Consider the following 24240-nt stretch of genomic DNA (forward strand, 5'->3'; position numbering starts at 1 on the left):
TCAAAGGCAAAGCACAGAGCATAAAGATCTCAAGAATATTATTTTCTGTCATTCAGCTACAAGTATCAAGCTGAATCCCCTGAAGACAAATCAAGTATTTTGTTTAAGTAATGAGATGAAATGCCACCAACCCTCCTCATCCACAGGGGATGCATGGCAGCAGAGCTGCCATGCCCATGACATGGGAGGGCAGATAGTGTGGCTCTCTGCAAAAAGATGCGATGCTGTGCCTGACCTTTCACTGGGGGTAGGTCAGAGAACGGTCTGGAAAGCTGTGAAGTTTGGGGACTACACAAACCTAATGGCATCCAAACAAGCTCTTTCCAGTTACGTGAGTGGGGAATAAGAAGCTCCAGCTATCAGCACAACATGTTGAAATCTTCTCATTAACTCTCAAGGTTAAAGATCACTTTCTGCAGAAAACTCCAGTGTTCCCAGTAGCCAAATAGGGAGTAAGGCAATTTAGACTACATTGGGAGTTGTTAGTTAAATTGTTCAGATAATGCCCACAGTGGGACAATAAAACAGAACATCTGCTGCTCTCCAAGGCGTGACAGACCAACAGACATCTTTAATTCTTCTTACTAGAAACATATTATAATAGTAAACTATATTCCCTTCTTTTTTAAAGCCATGCCTAATGAGTAGTAGGAGACCTAGCTGCTTCTTGAAACGTGCAAAGTTGAGCATTCCTGTCTATCTTTACACGTACTCTACAAAGTCCCTTACAACAACAACAGGGAGCCTGAATTGTTCTCTTCTGGAAATGCAGAAAATTTCCTACATCTTGGAGAAACTTTGGCAACACCTATCTTCCTTTTTTCTTATTCTTCTCTCCTCCCCCCCCCCCCCCCTTTTTTTCTCTCCTCCCTTTTACTACTCTGGAAACATGCGGTTACACTGCATGTTTAATTACATACCTCTCACTTCTTTTTTTATTTCACACTGCTAAGGCTGAAGAGAGTCAAAAATTATTCCTAAAAGTTCAAAACTAAGAATAAGCAAATAGAAAGAACCTCAGCTGAAGTTCAAAAAGAAATCTCATTACATGAAAGACAGTTCATGAATTTTTGGATCAATGAGTTTTCATGCTTGCAGTTGCCAATTTTCATTATAATTTGTGATTGGTTCTAGCCCAGAGATGAAGATCATCTTTCTTAGTGGAGAAACAGCTTTAGCCAGAACTAACAGAAGATATTTACTGAAATACTATAGTATACACTTCATGCCAGAATTTGTCAGGTTCCCAGCAGCTAACTTTTCCAAGCTGTCTCCACACCACAAGCCTCCCTCCTTGTCTCATCCTAGAATGTGCTACAACAATTTGAAATATCTGCACACAGAAAGGGAACATGAGGTTCACACAAAATTTTATAAAATTATTAATATTTTTTAAAAACATTATTATTATTGTTATTATTATTATTCATTATATATATACTATTAAGGAGTTTTCATTCTGTTTCATTCTTCAAAGGAGATTAATAAGGTATTTATTGTTCTGCAGCCCAAAATGTATTGATACACTGAAATGAGAAAAGGAAGGGACAAACACTGTATGTTACTTGGTCCTCTTCCATTAGTATGAATAATTGGAGGCTGTTGCTTGAACAAGAGGAATCCCAACAGATTCAAAGGAAAATCAATAGCCCAGGACAGGATATCCAGGAAAAGCCCTGCAAGTAGTCTGTCGGACAAGAGTAGCCTGCAAAGCCATTCCCACAGATTGCATTTTCCACAGAGCAGAAGAAAAATGCTGTTACAACTGATCTGGCAACCAAATGTCTCCTTCTGCACCTGAACCCAGTTAAGTGCCTCGTGCTACTACTACATACACCTCGCTCTTTCGAAGGCTGGCATGCAGAAAGATAACAAGCTGCCAAAACCTCTACGGAGGACGGACAGAAGAGAAACTGGGGAAACAAAGGACCTACAATTCCTCCAGTCCACGTGAGGCTGTGGCCAGGGCTGCCTGCACGTGGGCTGATGGGCAGAGTACTCAATTCCCCAAGTGCCACGTGCCCAGACACAGCCCCTGCAGCATCAAGGCTAACCACCTCAGTCAATAAGAAAATATATCCAGGAGTAAAGCAGGAACATGGGAGGGTCACTATCCATCCAACTGTCAACATGGAGATGCAAAGGAGGAGCTACCTTTCTGGATGAGTGCCCAAGCTGCACTTTGATGCCACAGTCAGGATGTAAAGGACAGCTGTAAGAGCACTATGGTGACCAATCCTCAGCATCCACGGGCTTCCCCTGCCCAGCTTGTAGCTGCATATCTGTAAGATGCTGCTACAACCAAAAATAAAGTTCACTCTAATAATATTTTTTAACTTAAGTTAAAAGGCTCTGTGAAATGCAATTCAGGTATTTTCCACTCCTCAAAAGGAAGAAAGTTATCTTGCATAACCACTAAAAGAAAGCCACAGGAGAAGAGAGCCATCTCCTGTACTGATGGAGTTATTTCTTTAACCCACCTGAGAGCAATAGATTTTAGGGAACAAGTCTTAGTATCATCATTTTTATCTTACATTAGAATTTAGAAAGCTTTCTGGTATTAAGATCTCCCTAGCATATTGATTTTTCAATCCATGCATCTTTATGAGGTTTGTACACAGCACCCGGAGATTCACAGAATAAACGTGGGGAAGATGTACAAACGACTGCGAGTAGAACATCCATAGGCTTACAGATCATCAATTTCTCTGCAGTGTGCATCAAGCAGTCAACGTGCTTCTAGCAGGAAACCGCCTGTTTTTTGAAGTGCTTAGTTCAAAATCTGAAAGTTAACTCTAAGAAATTGTTCACTTATATTTTGCCAAACTACACTATTTTTACATTAAACATGGTGCTTCTGACTAAAAACTTTACTGTTTAATAAAAATAGCTATCTTAAATTTCACGTAAAATAAGAGAGCAGAAAAATAGCTTATTATTGTTTAGTTACCTCTGTTTATGTAATCTCTGAAGGCAGAGTATTTTAACAACTATATGAGAGCTAGCATATTTAATGTTTCATATGAGATGTCAAAAAATCTACCGCATTAAATAATATCTAAGATACTTACTCATCACTACAAATAAAACGGCTATTTAAAACAGAGAACCCTCATGCAGATGTTTTTCAAGGTCACTCCAGAACAAAAGTAAATTTGTATTCATACACATATGCATTAGTTTTAGTTGGGATCTTGTCTGTACACAAATTGAAACATTATCTTCCATAACATTCAAATAAAAATATTTCTTAAATGTTTCTGAAACTAAATAGCTTTCTGAGAACAAATTCATTACTCTGTGTTTCTTCTCTGGAATTTGTAAAACTATTTTAAAAGTTATTAATTCATGACATAGTTCACTTTTGTCTCTCAGATGAGATTTGGATTTATGTATTTTTAAAGCATTTGAAAATACCTCCAAAGGATGTTTAATACCCCTTCTCTTAGACTCAAAGTTCAAATTTAGGAGCAGTAAAAACTTATCCATTGGTCACGCAACACATATGCAAAATGCAGACCTCCTCAAAAAGTTCAAAAAGGGAGCCAAGCCTAAGCACATGTGGGGAATCACGTCTGAATCTTAATAACGGAGGGTGTCCCCTCCTCTCCACAACAGAACATTTCTAAGAGAGGGGCTGCTCTTCATCATGCAAAAGCCAGCGAGAGGAAAGGCCACTCATGGAGGAGCAACTCTTGGAGGTCTTACAAAACACATTGCTGCTGGACAGGAGGGCAGGATGGGCTGCTCCTCGTTCCATGCTCAGCATCAAGCACCCCTCCCTCACTCACCTCCCCCAGGTTCTATTGGTTCTTGAAATCTAAGCATCATTGTACTTTGTATGTGATTATTATGGCAATTCTAATGTAGGACATATTAAAATAAACCAAACAGGTATATTTGCTTTTTCTGAGATTACCAAAACTTGTTTGCGTAAAGCAAGGTTGCTTACACATTCCTCAGAAGCAGCTGGGTTATCTCAAATATGAGTACTGGACTAAAAGCACTGATCAAGTGTAGTCACTTTTGCTGTTTCCACATAGCTGGAGAGAAAAGCAGTTATACATCTCCGTGAGCTTTGCTGCTCCTCTTCATCAGCAGCACCTCAGCAGCACTGGGAAGCAGCTACACTGAGAGGAACAGGAGCCAAAACCACCGAGCCACCGAAACCACCACTCATTCAGATGTCCACACTACTCACTCCTGGTTGGCACAGGGACAGCACTGGGACATTGGGTCTCCTTGGCCCACTAAAGCCAGGAGACAGGGAGAGACAGAGATCGAGAGACAGAGAGATGCTGCTGCTCGGTACATCCATAACCTACAGGCAGGTACATAACATACCCCCACCGGGTCACTGAATCACACTGCCGCGGACATCCCCATCAAAAAGTCCCTCTCCACACCCTTTTCTGACCACAGAAGGTTTGCAACTCTTGTCCCTGTGCACACTTGGTGCTTTAGGAAGTCCTGTGACGCAGCCAGGGAGGACAGAAAGCCACCTTTTCAGTAAATGGCACTTCACAACCCCACTCCTGAGGGGTTTTGTTTTAACAATTTGGTTTCTCTTTTCATTTTACAGCAGAGGAAAAGGGAAGACCTGGACATCACACGCTTTGAATTACATACTTGTGGGACTCACCTGGAGACAACTGAAAAAATACAAGCTTAATCTACAAAAATATAGTATTAAGTTCTTTAACAAAATATACTTTTGCAGATGTTGCTACCAAGAAAAAACAAGCTCCCTGGACCCAAACTGGAGGATAAATGTCTTTGCATGAACAAAACAAACACAAAAAATTCTTGGATCAAAATTCACTCAGCAGCATGAGGCTGAAAAAAATTTCCTACTGATTTACTATGTGGCAGTTTGCTTGTCTAGCCTTTCCAAACAGCGATCTAACATTAGTGTGAGGACAGAGAGAGGGAAAATTGCTGCCTAAGTGGCAGGTTTGTTATTGTTTGACAATTCTAAAGAGTTCACTAGAAAATTCTAAAAGGAGCATTTCTAATTCCCTGAAATTACTGATAATCGGCCAAGTGAATGGAAAACAATTATGAAGAAAATTGAATGCTTCCAAACGCCAATTTGCTGTATATCCTGAATTAATATTGCATAAGCATTTTTAGTCTCTTGCTGTAAAAGCAAAGGGATAAAAACCTAGGCCCACAGGCTTTCTTGCACAGCTTTCCACACAGAATTTTATATCATCATCATTTTTGCATTTTGTAATCATACTTAGCATTTATGTGGTGGCTTACATCTTTAACCTATTTTTCTTTACAAAAAAAAAAAACAAACCACAACACATCAGTAAGGTAAACTGCCTTCTGCATTGAAGGTTCAACAATAAGCAGTCACACCACAACAGCATGAAGCCCCTAATACAGCCATAGATATAAGCTAGTTTTTCCTACTAATTAAGTCAGACCACACTTGAAGCCATTGTTGCAAAATACAGTCTCAGGATTTTTTTGTGGTACAGCTACACCAGCAGTTGGCCATGAAGTATGGTAAAGAGGAGAAATTACTCTGGGAAGAAAAGGGCTCAAGATGTCCATTTTTTATATGGACAGCTGAGCCAAAACAGATCAGTTTCTGTTAAAAGGCCAAGAAAGTGTAAAAAGTTAACACAGAATTTTTATCAGCCCTTGTTTCCTGGGGAGCAGCTCAATCACCAGCCAGTCCCACAGGAGAACAAGACCAGTCCAAGCCATGGTGATGGAACCAGATGCTGTCCATCCTCCTTAGTCCACACTAAAGAGGAGGTGAATCAAAAAACAAATGCAAAAAATCTTAAAAGCGAATTTTCTCCTAAAAAAACCAAAACAAACCAAAACAACAACAAAAACACCACCAAAAAAAACACATTCTCCACCTACAAACAAAACAGGGTATGAATGAATGAGAAACCAGGTTGCTGGAGGATTTGCAGGAGAAAAGGTTATTACAGCAGTACAGCTAGAGAAAAACAGGCTATGGCAGACAGGATGGGAAGACTACAGAACCGTCTGGAATGGACACCGTAAACAGGGAGAGAGAGTGCAGCTGGAAAAACTGCACCAAAAAAGAAAATGTTAAGAAAACAAATACAAAAGAATGTTAAATGAGAAAAGCACAAGTCCAAGTATGTGAAGAATCATTCGCTACACACACTGCAGCACTACGGCGAGACTCCAAACAAGCCTCATAACTCAAATCCTGAAGACACCCTGTGATCATCCTGTCAAACACCTATATAAGCCCAGGTACACCATGCAATAATGTCTGCATTTAGTCTTTTAACTTCTGTTGGAAATACAGAAAAATATTCACTTTAATTTCAAGACTTCAGGAGACAGAGAATCCATCAAAGCCCCAGGACTGTCATTTTTAAAGCTCTGCAATTCAGGGGATGTCTTCTACGTCTGAGACATCCACAGTTTGTGTTTCAGGAAAGGTAATTCAAAATGTCATCATGCACTTATACAAATCTAAGATTACACACAATACCATTTTTCATTTTGTGATTAACACTTGAGAAATAACAAAAGTGTAATCATGTGGGATTATCCTTCCTTTTCATGTCTTTAACTTTTTTTTGCAGATTCTGGCATGGACCAGGTCTCAGATTCTACAAATAGTTTTGCAAAGAGAAAGAAAGGGAGAAAGGGAGGGCAGCAGAAACCTACTCACTTCTTTCTCATAATCATACATCATTTACGTGGCTCCTAGGGTAATTGTTTATATGGAAAAGAAACATCAAGGGAAGAGTTACGTATTTTCATTTGTCCCCAGGGACGTAAGCATTCCCTGCCACTAGCTCCTCTTTTTTCTCCCCTCCCCCCCCCCCCCCTCCCTTCTTTTTTTTTTCTTTTTTTCTCCCCTGTCTGTTACCCTGTCAGTAATTCTTCATGCCTTCTCTTTTCCTTTCTCCCTCTGTTTCTGATCACGGGCTGATATGAAGTGGTTGTCTCCTTTCTAAAATTTCCATGAGGCATCAAGTTAACCCAGCTGCACTGGGTACTTAATCTGGAAGTCAGCAAATGGAAACAGAAGGAAGAAGCATCAAGTCACCGACTAACCTTCTCTCGGGTTAAAGCCTTGTCCCCATCACACATGCTGAGCATCTCACATTCTGCAGCTTGATAACTACAGACAGAAAGCACAGAGCACACGAAGAGCCTTAATCAGCAGCCCTACCTTTGACATTTCCTCACTTTTCATTGTTAGAAAAGACCCCTCAGGTGTCTTAAAGTAAATGACAGAAAAAATAGTGGGGAAAAAATCAAGTAAGGAAACAGAACAAACAATTTATATTGCAGTGCAAGTGAAAAAAGTAAGAAAATGGTTATGGCTAAAATGAAACAAATACATTTAAGTTGGCTGGTCAAGGTGAAAATTAAACTCTGAATTAAGCACATGTATCCATGAATGAAAATTACCATCCATTTTGCTAAAACTATGACCTTAAGATCAAGAACTTCTTCCAAGGTAAGATCAAGCAAACACCGTATTTTCTTTACATGTTACATATGCCACTCTCTTAAGTTTAAGGGAAAAAAATAAGGGAGGAAAAGTGAAGAAAAAACCACAAGTACAGCTTTCCTTACGAAAGCCATCACTTTTGATACAGCATAAGATGCATTATTGCATTTAATTACTTACTAAACTTACTAAATTCTACAAAACATGTGGTCAATGAAATGTCTTCCTCCCACAGAGGTCTGGAACTCTGTTCCTTTCCAAGGAAATTCTAACTATGTACCAATCTTATCTGCTTTCATACAGAAAACACTGAAAATCTCTTGTCCTAGAACTCAAGACATCTGCCAGATCTGTGATTCACAAGGACTCAGTGCCTGTTAAACACGATTGGATTTGCAGAAAAACCTTGAAAACACACGTACTCGGAAAATATTTAAAACATCTGGTGAAACCTGGATGATGGGAGGGGGGAATACAAGCCCATAACATGAGAACAAACTAAAATACTTCATTAAAAATATTTTTCACCCTTAGTAAGACATTCCAACTTTGAAAAAGAAAAATAGAAATGAATGGAGCAAAATCCTAGCCCTGGGAGAATTTGGCAACTGAAGACGGTACATGGCACATACAGCACAGCACAAATTGCTCAGTATGAGTGAAGTTGATGTACTGCCTTGAGGGTTTGAGGAGTAATTTAGTATTCAATTCAGCTCGTAATAGGCATCCCATGCAAAGAATTCACATCCACAAAATCATTCTGGTAAAATGCAGAATGAAGTAAGACTCCTAGAAGCTTGCTTATAGACCAGCAGTCACACCAGGTAAACAGCGCATAAATATCGGTATTACAATACTACCCCGAACTCACAGCCATTGAGAACTTTAAGGAAATTCTAATATAAAAGCGCGAGTGAGTTTAACACATGCACGCACCACGCTGCTCTTCGAGCTTATCCCGCTGGGCATGCACCCGGGCGGCCATGTGCAGCAACGAGAAGACTGCAGGGTCTGACTCTGGCAAAGCGTCTGCTGCCCTGAGCACCGCTCCCCTGCTCGCAGCCTGGGCCATGCTCCCGGGCATGGCCGCCCCGTGGCAAACCCACTGCCTGCACCCTCAGGAGCGCAACTGTGCTTGCTCCCAGAGCCACTGAGGACACGGGTCAAGCATGCACTTTTTTGGTACTCTCATCTTCCATGGACTTTCTGGATTTGCTGCCACCACAACGTACTACTGCATAGATGAACTGCCAACAGACACACACAATTTAGGACAAACTCTTCAGCCAACACAAGAAATAAGCAGACCAAGCTGTAATAAACAAACAACTATACATATTTGCAGCTGCAGCTTCACTGAGGCTTTCTCACCCTTCCCTTTTTGGGGGCCAGGTTTTTAAACAGTTCAGTTTTCTCCTCTTTCCCTCCTTTACTGCTTACACATGGCTTCTTTTTCTCCTCCTCCTCTGGTTCCTGGAGACAGCCCTGCTCACCACGGAGCCGGTGCTCTGGCAGAGACCCTCTCCCCGAGCCTTCAGCTACACGTCCTGCACCCCTGGTCACTGCCAAAGTGCAAACTAGAAATACTATCTCAGTACCAGCAATAACTGCAAACAGATTTCCCCCTACCCTTATGGGTGGACAAAGTGAAAATACTTACTTCACTGCAATGTTACCTTTTGAGCAACATAGCAAAGAGCTATGTGAAAGCAGGATTACAAGAAGACTTTGTCCACTTATGTTTTATGACTTTAAAGGTGAACTTAAAACAGAGGTAGAGGTAAATAATCTGCATGTAGAATACTCACCGAAATATTGCCTACTATGTCAAACTATAGCAGTAACTTAATTCACTCACTTAATGGATATTTCTCATGGATAAATGTCTGCAGTTCATTTGAAAAAGTAGTTCCATAATTTTTTCACTGTTGTACTCCTAGTAAGCCCTTCATTTTTATTTATTTTTCCATGAGTCAAGAGCCCAACTAAAATTTTAAATAAAACATGAAGAGACTTCACTATGCAAGACCCTTCAGATGGAAATCATTGTGAATGTCAGGCAGTGCTTGATCTAAAATCCCTCTGTCATCTAATGAAGGTCTTAAACATCGGAGCTTAAAATGGGTTGGAATAGAAGAATCTAACGTCATTTTTATGTTTGGTGGAGAAAGCTTTCATATGCAGAAAACATTTCTGAGGTTTTGGTTTCAAAAAGCCCAAAAGCAGAGAGATCAAAAGAGGACTTACCAAAAATCATGGAAATATTAATTTGTATATCATATAGGGCTGGTTAACAAGGCAGGTGTGTCTCTTCATTCTCTAACTTATCAGAAACTGGTGAAGATAATTTTATTATTTTATAATCCACTAAAAAGGAACTGATAGCATTGCTTTAAATGTTACTTCATTTGAAACAGTCTCGGTAGTTGTTGCTCACCAGTTTTCTCTCTGCAAACCTGCAAAGGCATTTACTTTAATGGCCTATATTTGGGGGATGGCTCCTTTCCCCAGCCTCCCATTCAGAGGCTGGGCATGTATACAGAGAGCTTTTTTCTTCCAAGCCCACAGGGAGCCACGATACCCTGAAGAGTGGTGAGGGCAGGATGGCCATAACACCCACACGCTGCACGGTTCGCGAGGGAATGGGGCACAGAGGCACTTGACTGCAAAGAGCAGTAAAGACAACTCAAGTCCTTCAGTGCTCATTAACTCCACGTCATGCTTAGTTCCCCCAGATTTGGGCTAGCTTTTCAGTGCCACGTGGCATGACCTGTTACACTTCAAGGTCTGAGAACGTGTAGCAAGAAAAAGTACAGCTGCTTCTTTGCAGAGGTTTACCCATTTGGGAGTAGTACTGCATAAAGTGACTAGATAGCAGTGTCAGACCCAGGGCAGACGACACTGTTGGTTTAACCATAAAATGTCATGGAAGTTTCTCAAACCCAATTTTACTCTGAAAAAAAGCTAACATGGGACTATCTGCATTCATGACATACTGTCTACGACCCAAATATACTTCCCAAGCATACTTATAGCTGTGTAGGAACTTCCTGGGGCCATGCAAAATTGCTCTGTGGGTCAAATTGAGAAGCCATTGGCTTTGTAAAATGCCACTTAGTCTTTCTCTTCCAAATATACAAATGACCTTTTTTAAGGCAACAAAGGCAGCATCCTACTTCTTTTAAAAAAAAAAAAAAAACATTTAAAAAAAAAAAAAAAACATTTAAAAAAAAAAAAAAAACATTTAAAAAAAAAAAAAAAACATTTAAAAAAAAAAAAAAAACATTTAAAAAAAAAAAAAAAACATTTAAAAAAAAAAAAAAAACATTTAAAAAAAAAAAAAAAACATTTAAAAAAAAAAAAAAAACATTTAAAAAAAAAAAAAAAACATTTAAAAAAAAAAAAAAAACAAAAAACAAAAAACTTTCAAATAAAAATTTACTTTAAATTTACTTTTACAGTGTGAGGTAAATCACACGCAGAATGGGATCCACTGGCATCTGTTTCAGAACTGGTCACCTCTGTTTCTCTCTCATCAATGGAGATTAGCCAGTGCAGCTAGTCTAGGCCATACTCCATCTCATCCTGAAATAAGGTGTAAAACAGGTCAGATGAACTCACCCTAAAGGTGTCCATTCCTCTCCAGGAATGAGAAACCAGGCTGCCTCAAGTATTTAGCTCAGATGCAGTACCTGAAGTCTGTTGATATTAACTTCATCCGTTGTGTCTGCTTTGGATCAGCTGTTGCCCAGCAGTTGCCAAAAGAGTCCCAGTTTTACTTCCAGTTGCAAACAGTGCTGTACAGAGAACTGAATCAAATCCAGCCCCTTGGGATAAGGTTTTAATGGTTGATCAAAGTTTGCTTGGAGAAGCCTAGTCGCCCCGACTCATATGCACAATTTCCAGAAGCTAACACAATAGCTTGCTATTGCTGTCTTTGTACAGCCCTTTACTGTATGCATGCAAGTAATAGTACAAATATTTTATCTTAACCTAAGCACCACTTCTGGCTTTTGTTTGTAAACCCACATGGTCCCCAACTCCCTTCCCACACATACAATCACTTCCAGTTTCTATAAATCCAAAAATGTTGACAGAATTAATTACCTAAATCCATAACAGAGGCAAGAAACACAGATCTGGAACACAGCCCGAGTTCACATCCACCTCCAATCCCAAACAGCCGAGCTCTGGCATCAGCCTGGGTGGTGAAAGCCACCCCAGCGAGGTGGCCGCTGCGTCACAAAGGGGGACCCCATCTGCCCCCACAGTGTCACAGAGGGGGAGACGAGAGGGCCCTGCCTGCAGACCGGTCGGGGACACTGAGTTGCACTGAGCTGAGCCGAGCTGAGCCGAGCCGTGCTGGCAGGAGAGCAGGCGGTGGGCTCATGCCTTGTCTCAGCTCAAACAGGGATCATGGGCTTAAGCTGGGCTTGTCACCTCCCCGGCATCCACTGCTATTGGGGACCAAAATCTCTGGAGAAAAGTTCTTCTAAATAAATATGCTTGATTCTCACCCTAAATGCTTGATCTGCCCCTAACATGAACCCACAGCATTTCTGAAGATGGAGCTCATCTTACTTACACAATTCATTTAAGATTTACAACAAGAGATGGGTGGGAGAAAGAACAAATTTTATCTTTTTAAAAGTATGAAATAAGGCAATAAATTAATGGAAAGTTGTTTCTCATCCACTCCTTTATTTCTGTATCATCTTTCAGTCCTTTTCAGTGCATGAGAGAGTAAATAAAAAACAAACTAAAAAACAAGCCTATTCAACTAGCAGCCATCTGTCCCTGTTTCATCCCCCTCAAAAGAACATGTCAAAAGACACAGAATTTAAAGCAACTTTTTCCCAGTAACCACCAAAAGAGATGGTCTATCTCCAAAACACATCTCCATCTGAAAAAAGAGGATGTGAGTTCACGTGCTACAAATGCAATAAAGAAAGGAGCAAGAAGATCCCTTGTGAATTAAGCACAAAAGCAAGCAACAATGCTCTCACTGAAGTACAAGTTCAGCCTAATTAAGGATGTACTTTAAGTATAACATCTTACAGCCTTGGGCTGTGGTCAAAAATAGCCACATGCTTGTCGGGCGGTGGGGGGGGCCATGCACTAGCTGTTGCATTGAACACAGCGTAACCCTGCAGACAGCATGGCACAGAGCCCCCAGCATCACAACACTCTTCACTAGCCCTACAACACCCTTCCCATAAGATCATCCCACTTAGGACCGAGTGAACGATTAAGTACATTGACAAACTCTGCATCCTCTCCTGTTGGCAAATTGTCTGCGAGTAATTTATGTCAGTAGTCCACCCCCTCAGAGACCAATGCTGTTGGCTCAAAGCAAAGCAAAACGCGATAGGGATACCAGTTACTCTTGCGGACTGGTGGTTCTGGATATTAAGGATGCCTTGAAGCATACTGTTTAACACGTTTCAGAGTAAGTACCTATAAATACTGCACAAGGTTTTTAGAAACTGTTGGATTAAAAAAAGTGTATTATGTACACATGCCTCCATAAAGTAAAAAATTTCACAGGGTGGTTGCCTGTAGCATGAAAAAGCATTCCCCACTCATTTCAGATTCATGTTCCTTTGCCTTCACTGTGCTCCTTCTTGTTTGCTTACAATGAAATAACAAGAAATAGAGCATTAATCAAGAAATTATCTATAGAAAGAGTTATTACACTTATTGATACATGTGTGATGACAAACTCTTTCAATAAACAAATATTTTTATCACAATGGGATTAAAACCATGATGCCACAATACAATGGACTTGTGCAGCTACTCTGTAACGTTTGATTGGATAAAATGGCATAACATTTTTGTATACATAAAAATACAGTTCCCTTAAGGAAAAAAGTTACCTTTCATTTAATGAAGGGGAAAATAAAACCCAGCAACACCACCACCACCACCCATGCATATTGAAACATTCTTAGAAAACAGATGTGATTTCCATAATAGCTTCTTGTTCAAGTGATCATTAAATCTATTTAAGATGTCAAATTTAGACTAATATCCAAACCTGACTTCTTAAACTATTCAAATTCAATACTTCACATCTTCATAACCCTTCCTTATTATCTCTCTTGTACTACATTCTGTAGCTGTGGTACAAAATACCATCAAGTATCAGCTACAAAACCGTATTTTTATTACTCCCTTTTATCGGTACTCAAAGATAGAAACCCTCACCATATGGAATGACATCTTGAAATGCCCCATGATTACTTAGGTTTCCTCTAGAGAATCCAGTAAGTTCTAAAATTCTTTACTTTATTGGTTTCAGGGATTTTTTAATCCTACTAGAAGCTACAGTATTTTGCTTGATAGTATACTGAGAAGATTGAAGATATTAAAGGTTAATTTAGAAACTTAAGCAGTTTAAAATCCATTTGTTTTTACAAACGTGTCACGGCCTCATCAAAAACACATGGTTTTTAAACTGCTCAACAATCTCAAATTAACAGCAGAGCACTATGCTTGGAGGAAACACCAACTGGAGATCACTCAAGTCAGAACTGTGCTGTAGAAAGAACAAATTTAGCCTCATGGAAGAAAGCAGCACCTGGTACTGATTTTTTGATTCAGTAACTCTGGCTTTAAAACAATCACATCCTTGATAGATCTACAGGGATAAATGTGATAAGAATTCCTGAACAGCGAGAGCACCAGGAGGTGAGGAAACAGACTTTGCTAAATCTTCTCCTCAAACTCCGATGCATGAGAAACCTTCCTTATTCAGCTGCTCGGTGAAAACCTCAGTTCAAGGTTCTTTTTGTATTATCCGACACAGTAAAGGAAACATCTGAGAACCTGACAAGGAAGTAAAAGTGGGAATGATGGTTAAGAAATCTTTTGGAATTCATTCCTGGAACTGCACTGGAATGACAGGCACCTGAACACCGGCTGGTGACCAATAAGGTTCCTGACTGAGGAGACTCACCATGGAAAGCTGACCTGACCGAAAGCTCGGCGGAGCTAGTGGAAAACCTCCCATTGACTTTAGCAAGCATTGCCTGTAAAGCCATAATCTTTCATTACAAATGTGGATGACTTCCTCTACATTTTGTAAGCAGCTATTTAACCCTAGAGATAACTCCATCTGATAAAGCTCCAAACATCTGTTTTTTGATGAACCCATCTTTCTCTTCCTCCCTCTTCTAATCTCTTGCTTCCTTAGTTCTTTGACACTTGAAAATTACTTTATTTCCATATATAAACTGACTCGCAGCTGAATAAGGAGCCAAAGAGATACAAACAAGAATGAAAAAGTTTCTAATGTCCATATGTGGGAAAGAGTGCTGAAACCATCATCATTTTCCAAAACCAGAACAAATATGAACTCACCTCTGCAGTTCTTTGCCAAGATACTAATGTGCAGTGCTCCAAGCCCTTAAACAAAGGCACTTAGAAATATTAACAAATTAATTCTCAGAATATGCATTTGGGACTCTAGATAAATACTTGTATCAAATCAGTGAAGTGCCATATTTAAAACAGCAATTTTAAAGTACTTGAAATTCACACACTTATTTATGCGCTCACACCTATAACTGGTTCGTTTAGTATTGGATTGTCGTGGTTTAACCCCAGCTGGCAACTCAGCACCACACAGCCACTTGCTCACTCCCCCCTGGTGGCATGGGGGAGAGAATTGGAAGAGTAAAAGTGAGAAAACTTGTGGGTTACCAAAAACGGCTTTTCCCCAGGAAATGCCAACTGCCCTTCTCTCAGCAGACATGGAGAATGAGAAAAAATTAATACATTTGAAGACTTGGACACTATCAGTTTTTATCTTAACTAAATAAACCAGTCCTTCCAATGCTTGGTCATAGTCTCCGAAGCATCTTACTCTTGCTGCTCTCTTTCACTTGCTCCAACTTGTTTATAATTTCTCCAAGTCTGGCATCACAACGGGTCACTTCAGCTAAAGTCTTCCTGCTCACAACTACTTCAGTGAGCCCACAACAGCATTTGCCTTTGATCCTTTGATGGAAAAGCATAATGCCCAGATGCACTCTAATAATGCACTATAATGCCCAGATCCTTCTGGCAGTACTGTGTAGTTAGCTGTTCACTAGTATTGCCTTGCAAATTACTTTTTTCTTTCTAGATGCAGTGACTGTGCACATCTCACTCATTTCAAAACAGTTTATAAATGTACGAAGTGAATGCTGAACTGAAACCTTGACATCCAAAGTGCTTGAAACTCCATCTTAGCTTTTTATGCAATACTTTATGTTCCAGTTCAGATTTATTAAAATACTGAACAGTCCTTAACCTAAGAGAGCCCTCAGGGACTATACTTGATATGTCCTACTAATTTGCCAGTGAACTACTAAAAAGTACTCTGAGGGCACAGAGAGATCCACAAATTCAAAGGCAAGCAAGGTCATGAACTTTAGTATCTCAAGAAATTCACGGTGAAAGTCTGCATGCATGCTCTTACCTGTGAGGAATAAATTTGTGCTTATGGCAGGGTAAGAACGCGAACGCACACAGGGAACCTTACAGCAACAGCCATACTGCTGGGTAAACAAAGATGTGAAGCTGCAGCAAGTTCTTTGCTCCTCTGCACTTTTAGTACATCTTCACGGCCAGATGTGCACTCGCTTCATAATATTCTCATCTAGACCTTTTCTTTTCCCCACAGTCTGCTTCTGTGACCAGAATATGAAACCGATGCCGACAGTCCTACTGAAATATATGATACAGATCACTTGAGCAAATACATCACTGGAGTGCATCATTGTCAGCTAGCTCTTGGTAATTTCTTAGATGACTCTGGCCAGCGTTTCAAGGAGATGCTCACCCTCCAGCCTTTCAGAGAATCTTACAATTATCCCATATCTCATTTTTAAGGAACTGACATAACTACCAAATACATCCTGAAAGCAAAAGCAGCAGTCTTGTAAAAGGCATGGTCAGCTTATCTGTGTCACACTGGCACAAACTAGTACAATACTAAACCATGCTGGGAAGCTGTACGTGCACAACATGCTTGCACAACTGCCTGCTAAATATTTCACTATGAACATCATTTGCTTTTACAAATAAAAGCTTCAAGAAGCAAACACTTTAATTTTATTAACTCTTTGGAGTCACAGAATTACACGGTAACTTTGGAGATCGGACGAGATCTCTGGAGGCCATTTGGTCCAACCCCTCCATACAAAACAGGACCAGCTAGATCAGGTTGCCCAGGGCCCCATTTAGTCAAGTTCTGTTCATCTCCAAGGATGGACATACCACAACTTCTTTGAGCAGCCTGTTTCGCTCTTGAGGTGAAAATTGTTTTCCTAATACCTAATTGGCATTTTCCTTGTCGCAACTTGTGTTTGTTGCCTCCAGCAATAACGTGCCCACGTGAGAAGAGTCTGGATTCATCTTCTTGATAACCTCCCATTAAACAGCTAAAGAAAGAAAGAAGATCTCCCAGCCCCTTTACTCTTCTCTACTTTGGGCCAGGGGGAGGAGGGGAAAAAAAAACAAACAAACAAAAAAACTCTAAACCTCAATATATTTTCCAAATAATGTTATATATTAAAAATGCTTAATGCTTGTAACTGCTGAAACATTCAGAGACTTGTAACATATAATCACATCAAGACCAAGAACTAAAAACAAAAAAACCCAGTCCTCTAAACCTCAATATATTTTCCAAATAATGTTATATATTAAAAATGCTTTTTACCTGTAACTGCTGAAACATTCAGAGACTTGTAACATATAATCACATCAAGACCAAGAACTAAGACGACCCTTGGTTATTTAACAGAGCTAAATAACTTAAAAGGAAAACCAGACAAAGAGATGACCCTTTTCACAATATCTCATGTAGCTGAAAAGGGATTTTATTTACAATATTTAGATGCAGTACTGTGAAACAAACAACTTGGTTCACAGGCAGTGCACCCGCTGCTGAACTGTCACTGCCTGACATCCTGTCTTATCTGCCAAATTGCTCATTAGGTCTGGCAATTTTCACCTGCGCCTCCAGTTTATATTTCAGCAGGGAATAAACATCAGTCTGCTTTAACAATCTTCTGCAGTGAGCTTCCAACCTCTTCTCAGAAAGCACGCAGGCACACACGAGAAACGCCTTGTCTACTGTATGCTTAGAAAAAAAATGCAGCTCAACTGATGAAATACAACAAGAGGAAGTTTAACTTGGGTAACAGAAAAGCAGTAAAAGAGAAAGAGCTAGATCAGAAACATAAATAAATCAACTGCTTGTATCAATGAATTGTGTTTTCACATTGCAAAACAACATAGGGGGTATGGGCCAGCCTCATTTTTGTTTCCACATTTAGATGGAAAGATTCAATTTGACACAACCCCCCCCATGTGCAAAGTACAGGCTGTGTTTGTGCATGGGAGAAGGGGGAATCCAAATGAATATTACTTTTCCAGCTGGACCTGATCTAGCTAACCTTTCCCTTGCTGGAGAGGAGCGATGGCGTGATCTATAAACAAACAAAAGGGGTAGCATGGCAACCAGAACAAAGAGACGAAAATCTCAGCAGGCCCTTAAGCCCCAGCCTAATGCACTGAGATGCTGCCTCCGAACCGAGACTGCTCCGTGCCCATCGGGTGCAGGTGAGCGGTAGCAGAATGGCACAAAGCTATGCTTCTGCGAGTGAACTGCTGAGAAACAGAGCCCAGCTTGCGAGCAAAAAGCACCAGAGATGTAAAACAAAATGTCTAAAATGCTATAAACCAATTTCAGACGGAATACTGTTTTTCATTTGTTAGAAGTAAAATATTCACCACCAACCCTGCAATTAGCTAGAAAATTACAATAATTACAGCAATTTTGTATCCCATCTCCAATCCAATTAATAGATATATGACCTTGTCAACATGTAATAATCAGGATCTGCATCTACCGCAAAACTGGATGGGTTTTATTTGCTGAATAGAACTTACACAGTAAGAAGATAATTATTTGAAATACTGAGAATACCATTTGTATGCTATGCTTTACTTCACAAGTTATAAAGGAAATACAATAGGGATATTATTTCTATTTTCAATGTATATTTAAATGAAATTCTTGAAATAGGTATGTTTAATACGGGATAATATTACTGGACTGGGATTCTAAGCCTGTGATTTGGAACATTTAGAAACAAAATATATCTAATTGTCAACATTAAAAAAAAAGGAATTAGCTAGATAGGAGAACATCTCTGATTTGTGATAACATATTTATGACAAATTGTTTCACCCATTTTATTTTTGCATGCTTTCATTAAAAGTGTCAAAAGAGCTATAATTCTTACCAAGAGTTTTAAAAGTCTTCTGCATTTCTACAGACCTTGGTATTGTAGGGTCTCAAAGCACTTCTTGGTCATTTTAGCAACCAGTGAACTAGCTAAGTATTCCATGTATGTTCCAGAATGACACCGAAGGTAAGTGAGCTGTCCAATATCACTGAATTTCATCTGCGCTATATGATTTTGATGCACTAACATCAATGTACTGTATAATACCCCAGATAATCACACTAAAGAGAAAACGTGTATGCATTCATCTGCTCTAACCCCTCCCAAGCTGAGAACCCAAGAGGACAGCTTTTTGGCTTATGCATGGAAATGAGATATGCATTTAGCAGTGGCATACCCTAGTGACAGCAAAACGGAAGGGTCCCGAAATTCTAGGATACTTCTTTATTCTGCCATTAATCCTTTCCCTAATTTAATTCTGGATTATAATGAAGCATAGTTATAGCTTGAAAAGATACACGTTCAAGTCTACGTAAGCTAACTGTTAAATGTTGTTCCCTTAATTTTACAGAAAACACTCTGGTACAAAACCCCTCAAACTTAATAGAGAGTTGTAACTTTTCCATTTGTATTTTACCTGATTACTTAAAACCAGATTTTATCCATTAAAAGAACACCTACAGAAAAGTAATCTCTTGGGGATTACAAATAGTTGTTTAAAAAGCTGTATCTATATGTAGAATATCAAAGGACTGACATATTAATTTCTGCCAAGAATTTTCTGGAACGGAGTCACTACTTCAAAAGTTCAGTGAACAAAATGCTAGATGCTACAAGTAAGAGGGGCACAATGCTTTATCCATCGTTGTCTTGTTTGCATGGTACTTTTAACAATGAAAATTACACAGTAAATTTCCTTTGGCGATTTTTCTTCTTAATAAGCTGAAATATTAAAAGATCCTCCCTGAGAAAGAATTGTGATATGTAATTTCTACTTTATGGTTTTACAACGAATCTTCCCCATTTTGAAATAAACAAAATAAAGGAATGTTCCTGGCTTTGGTTTCTGTTTTTTAAAGAAGTGTATTTTTGCAACACAATAAATGCACACATCAGCAGGTGTTTTTACGGAAAGGTGACAAGCATAACCTAGCAACATTGACAGGTTCAGTAGAAAGTTCTCCTATCTTTAGTTTCCTTCTACCCTTCTCTTCATTAAATTGAAAAAAACTGGCAAACTGAAAATTACACCGTGCAACAACTGCATTTGGAAACTCTGCTGTGATTTTCAGTGTGAGGACAGTTTTAAACTGGCAGCACAGAAAGAGCTTATTGCTCCTAAAAGCAGTTTATAAATAACTTATTAAAACAGAAAGGTTTGTTTACTTGCATGCAACAAGCATTTACACAGTTTCTCCATTTTGATCAGCTTTCGATAAGGACAGATAATGAATCATATTCCCAGCAGCAGGAATGGATAACAGCACTTGGCATCCTCGTAAATTAAGATGAAACACATTGAGATACCGAGAACATTGACTTACTTGCACGAAGGACTGAAGGGGTGACCTCAATTTCACTTGTTGCTTGGTAAGGCTGAAAGGCCGATGCTGCATTGGAGCCAAGCTCACTGCCAAAAATCTCTGGGCTTTGCGTGCCCGTCGAGCTGGCACTGGTGCCATCACCTCCATGGTGTGGATCTTGCTCATCAAACACAGCTACGAGCTGCAAATGACAATTTAATCTACTGTTAAAAAAAGCTTTCAGCAACATCAAAGTGCTATTGTAGATCAGCATTTCATCATTTCTTCCCACCAAAGAGCAAGAAATGTCTATCACCAGAGACTCAGATCAATGCCTAGATCACAACATCATCAGCCAAAGGAAAGGCAGCCATTAATTGGATAGTACAAAGGATCAACAGCTCTGATGGGACACAAAACCCATCATTGTGAGCCGCAGAGTGAACCTCACCAAGTCAGGAAAGGAAGGGTCGCACTTTCCCTGGCAAACCACTTCATCTTACCCAGCAATGCAGAAAACTATCTGAGTGCAAATCGATGCCTGTGCACTGCAATTTATCACCTGTGTTTTGATACCTCTATATGCATCATTACTACAAAGTCAAATCATGAGCAAAACCGCATTTTTACCAAATAAAAACATACAGTAAGAAATTATGTTAACACATGTTGAAAGCTACAGGCAAAATATGAAGCCACCCTAAAGTGTTATAATCACTACAAGTTATCATCTATTAATCTATTATCTAGTAATCTATTCTCTATTAATATGATTTAAGTTGTGGGCTTCCCTTGCAAAATTTCTTTTGTCAAATTTTCAGAGATGCTTCTGTATTTGTTTGCAATCAACTTCTCCAAGACAAGCCTAAGAACTTAAGCCCAATTTGAAACTTAGCCAACTCAGTAATTTAATAAAGGTTTACTAAATCTGTGTTCACCATTGGAAGGGAAATAGGAAAAACTTAACGGTGTTTTTCGGTAAATCTGAGATATTTTTTCCACTGTAAATGAATACTTTTATTTGAAACAAATGATTTATCCCAATTTATCTTTGGTGACCTACTGAAAGAGAAAAGGCCAGCTCTCATACACATTTAATTTTGTAACTTAATATTCAAGATGGGGAAAAAAGTTTTATGAATAACAACATTCTGCAGCCTATAAATTACTCTATAATGTAGTATTTGAAAGACATTTCCAAGAAAGCATTACAGTCTTCTGTCCAAATTGGTAGGGTAAATGGAGCAAATCAACTTAAAAACTACACTGATCACTGCAAATTGTTTATTTTGTTAGAACAACACTTAAAGCTTTGTATAACCTAAAGGAATCACAGAGGTCACTCTTTTCTTTTTTTTAAGTGAATTTGACATCATCTCATCCTACAGATTTTAATATTAGTCCCTTTACTCAAATCTAACAAACACAAACATCAGTAAAAAAATTGAAAACCACAACTACAAGCCCAAGTGGAAACCATTTGGGAATTCAGCTTTTGAAAGTACTTTCAGGCATTAACTTTTTTTAACAAGTAGTTTTGAAATTGCAGAGAGTAGCAAACTTCTGCCAATAATTCCATACCTAATGCAAATTTAGGCTCTGGCATGCACAAAACAGAAAGAATGAATTGGTAATAGGTAAAAAGTCCACGCTCTCTCCAGTGCTATTTGAAAGGTAGGGAGCAGAAGGAAAACCAGGTTGCAGCTGCAGACAGCTAGAACATGTTTTTAACATACAATTCATTATTTTACGCTTGAGAAATCTACACACAAGAGAGCAACAAAAGAGACGTGACAACACCTAAAATGTCAGTAGATCAAGAGCGTTGGAAATTTAATTTTCTAACACATTGTGAAATACCAATAATGCTTACATAAATTGAAGCATATTTCTCAAAAGAAGCACGCTTTAATCAGAACATTTTTACTATCTGTTTTATAACAAGCTAATTACCAATCTCCAGCAACTGAAAATAAATTAATCCACAAGTGAAGATGTGTAAGGTATTAGAACGAAACACAGATGATGCATTTAAGAATTCTAGGCACGAAACATCAAATCTTTTTCTCGTTTGCATGGCATGTATCAAGATAAATCCCCAAATTACATTCTGTTCCTTTGAGGCTGACTGAAAAATATTACTCAATGCATGCTGCTGCAAGTATTTCATATATATTATATCTATGTAAAAAGGTACTTGCATATAAATCTCTATATGTTGTACTGTAAGTTGCCTCCAGCTTTTTGCCTATTCTAGACAGTCTACAACCTATGACTTCAGAACATCTAAAAACCAATGTTTCTCATTTCAAGCTTAGCTTTTGATCTTACATATTTTCACAGGTATTCTCCGTTTTGACAGCATCAAACCTTCAAAAGGCTTCAGTTCCATTAAAAAGCATAGCACGTTGCAGCATTTTTGCATACAACATGTGAAGAAACACAAGCCATGTTAGTCTTCTCCAAATCTAATTAGCATTACATTTTATTCTACAGTAGCAGCTTATCATTCAACCCAGGTTTGCAGCAGCTCTGCTACGCAGGTTAGGAAGTTCGTTGTAAAACAGCATTACAAAGGTACACTCATTCCTCATAATGAGCTCGAAAGTCTTTGGGACTGGAAGACTTAACGTGAATAGACAGTGTTGGATCTTGATTTCCAGAGCTTGGTATGCCATTCTGCGGATGATGGTGAGCTCACAGGAAACAAGAACAGCCAAAACATCTTCCGCTGTATTCTGATATCAAGCATTCATTTCCGATTTCTCCAACACATTTTATTTTAATCAAGGGCAATTCTTCAAGGAAAGGAATTAAACACTTTTGTATCTCTAGAGGCCCAGAAATCACACCTCGACTACCACCTTTGCAGGAACAAGAAACAAACCAAAAAACATAGGAAGAGATACCCGACGGCTACTTAAAAGAAAGCCACCCAAGTAGGTCACTGGTCCCACAAAGAATCCTTTGCAGCAGGAATCCACAGCAATAAACACTGCTTTATGCCAGGGAAACAAATGGCCTGTCAGTGAGATGTCAGTCATGTTTAAAGGCCAAAGAGAGGTTTTTAATTTGGCAAAGCATGGAACACAGATTACTTGACCAGCCTTAAAGCCAATGGTAAACCTATGGTATTCTGCTAGGCTTTAAATATCAGATTTACAAAGGAAGTAGAAAACAAAGATGACTCTCTTTTCTGGAAACAACAGCATCTTTACTGTAAAGAGACTGCTTCCATGTTGACTTTTTTTTTTTAAATAAGAAATAAATGACTGAAAATACCATAACCATGCACAGTGTCAGTTTTCAAATTCAAGGAACTGCATACTCCTTTCTAGAATCACTCTATGATTACCTCCAATACCTGACATGAGCTGTGCCTCCTGTTCTCTGTCCTTCAGTTTTAGATCTCATCACTTGCAGTGACCTGAGAAACTCATCATACCATCCATTCTTTGCAGAAGGGACCAGCAGAAGGGCTGAACAAACCATAACAATGCACAAAGAAAGAAGAAAATAGCTTAGCTGTTCAATATTAGATCAATATTAGCTCTTTAAAAGATCTTCCACCAAAATTCAGTGAAAATTGGAGCCATTTGGCTTGTTTGAATCCATTTAAAAAAACACAGCCAAAGACCAAATACCACATCAACAATAGTAATAAATAAATAATGATAGTAGTAGTTATAATAAGTTATATCCACCCCCCATTCCATGGGACCTGAACTTGAATGCATCAAAGACATGAGAATATGTTTAAATAAGTTACAGCAGTTTTAATCACCTGGGGTAACAGGACACACTATTTGCATTTTTCAATCACTGAACTAAAAATCGGAAATGGGAAATAAAATCAAGTAGCAACAAACCACTTTGTCTTCCCAAAACAAATTTCATAAATGATAGGCTTAATTTAGACTGGCATGTTTACATTTTGTCGTGGTTTAATTTCAGTCGGCAACTAAGCACCACGCAGCCGCTCACTCACTCCCCCCCCCCC

At 39.1% G+C, this 24240-nt stretch overlaps 1 protein-coding gene across 1 annotated transcript in view; it reads right to left on the reverse strand.

The window, feature by feature from the left end:
- Positions 1-24240, reverse strand: part of PARD3 (par-3 family cell polarity regulator) — a 428182-nt gene that overhangs the window by 297620 nt on the left and 106322 nt on the right. Inside the window, exon 2 of the mRNA XM_019471891.1 lies at positions 20262-20442. Within this exon, the coding sequence (XP_019327436.1) occupies positions 20262-20442 (181 nt within the window). The remainder of the gene's footprint in view (positions 1-20261; positions 20443-24240) is intronic.

The sequence above is a fragment of the Aptenodytes forsteri genome, unplaced genomic scaffold (genome assembly GCF_000699145.1).
Source record: "Aptenodytes forsteri isolate BGI_AS27 unplaced genomic scaffold, ASM69914v1 Scaffold257, whole genome shotgun sequence".
In the NCBI taxonomy this organism is placed as follows: Eukaryota; Metazoa; Chordata; class Aves; order Sphenisciformes; family Spheniscidae; genus Aptenodytes; species Aptenodytes forsteri.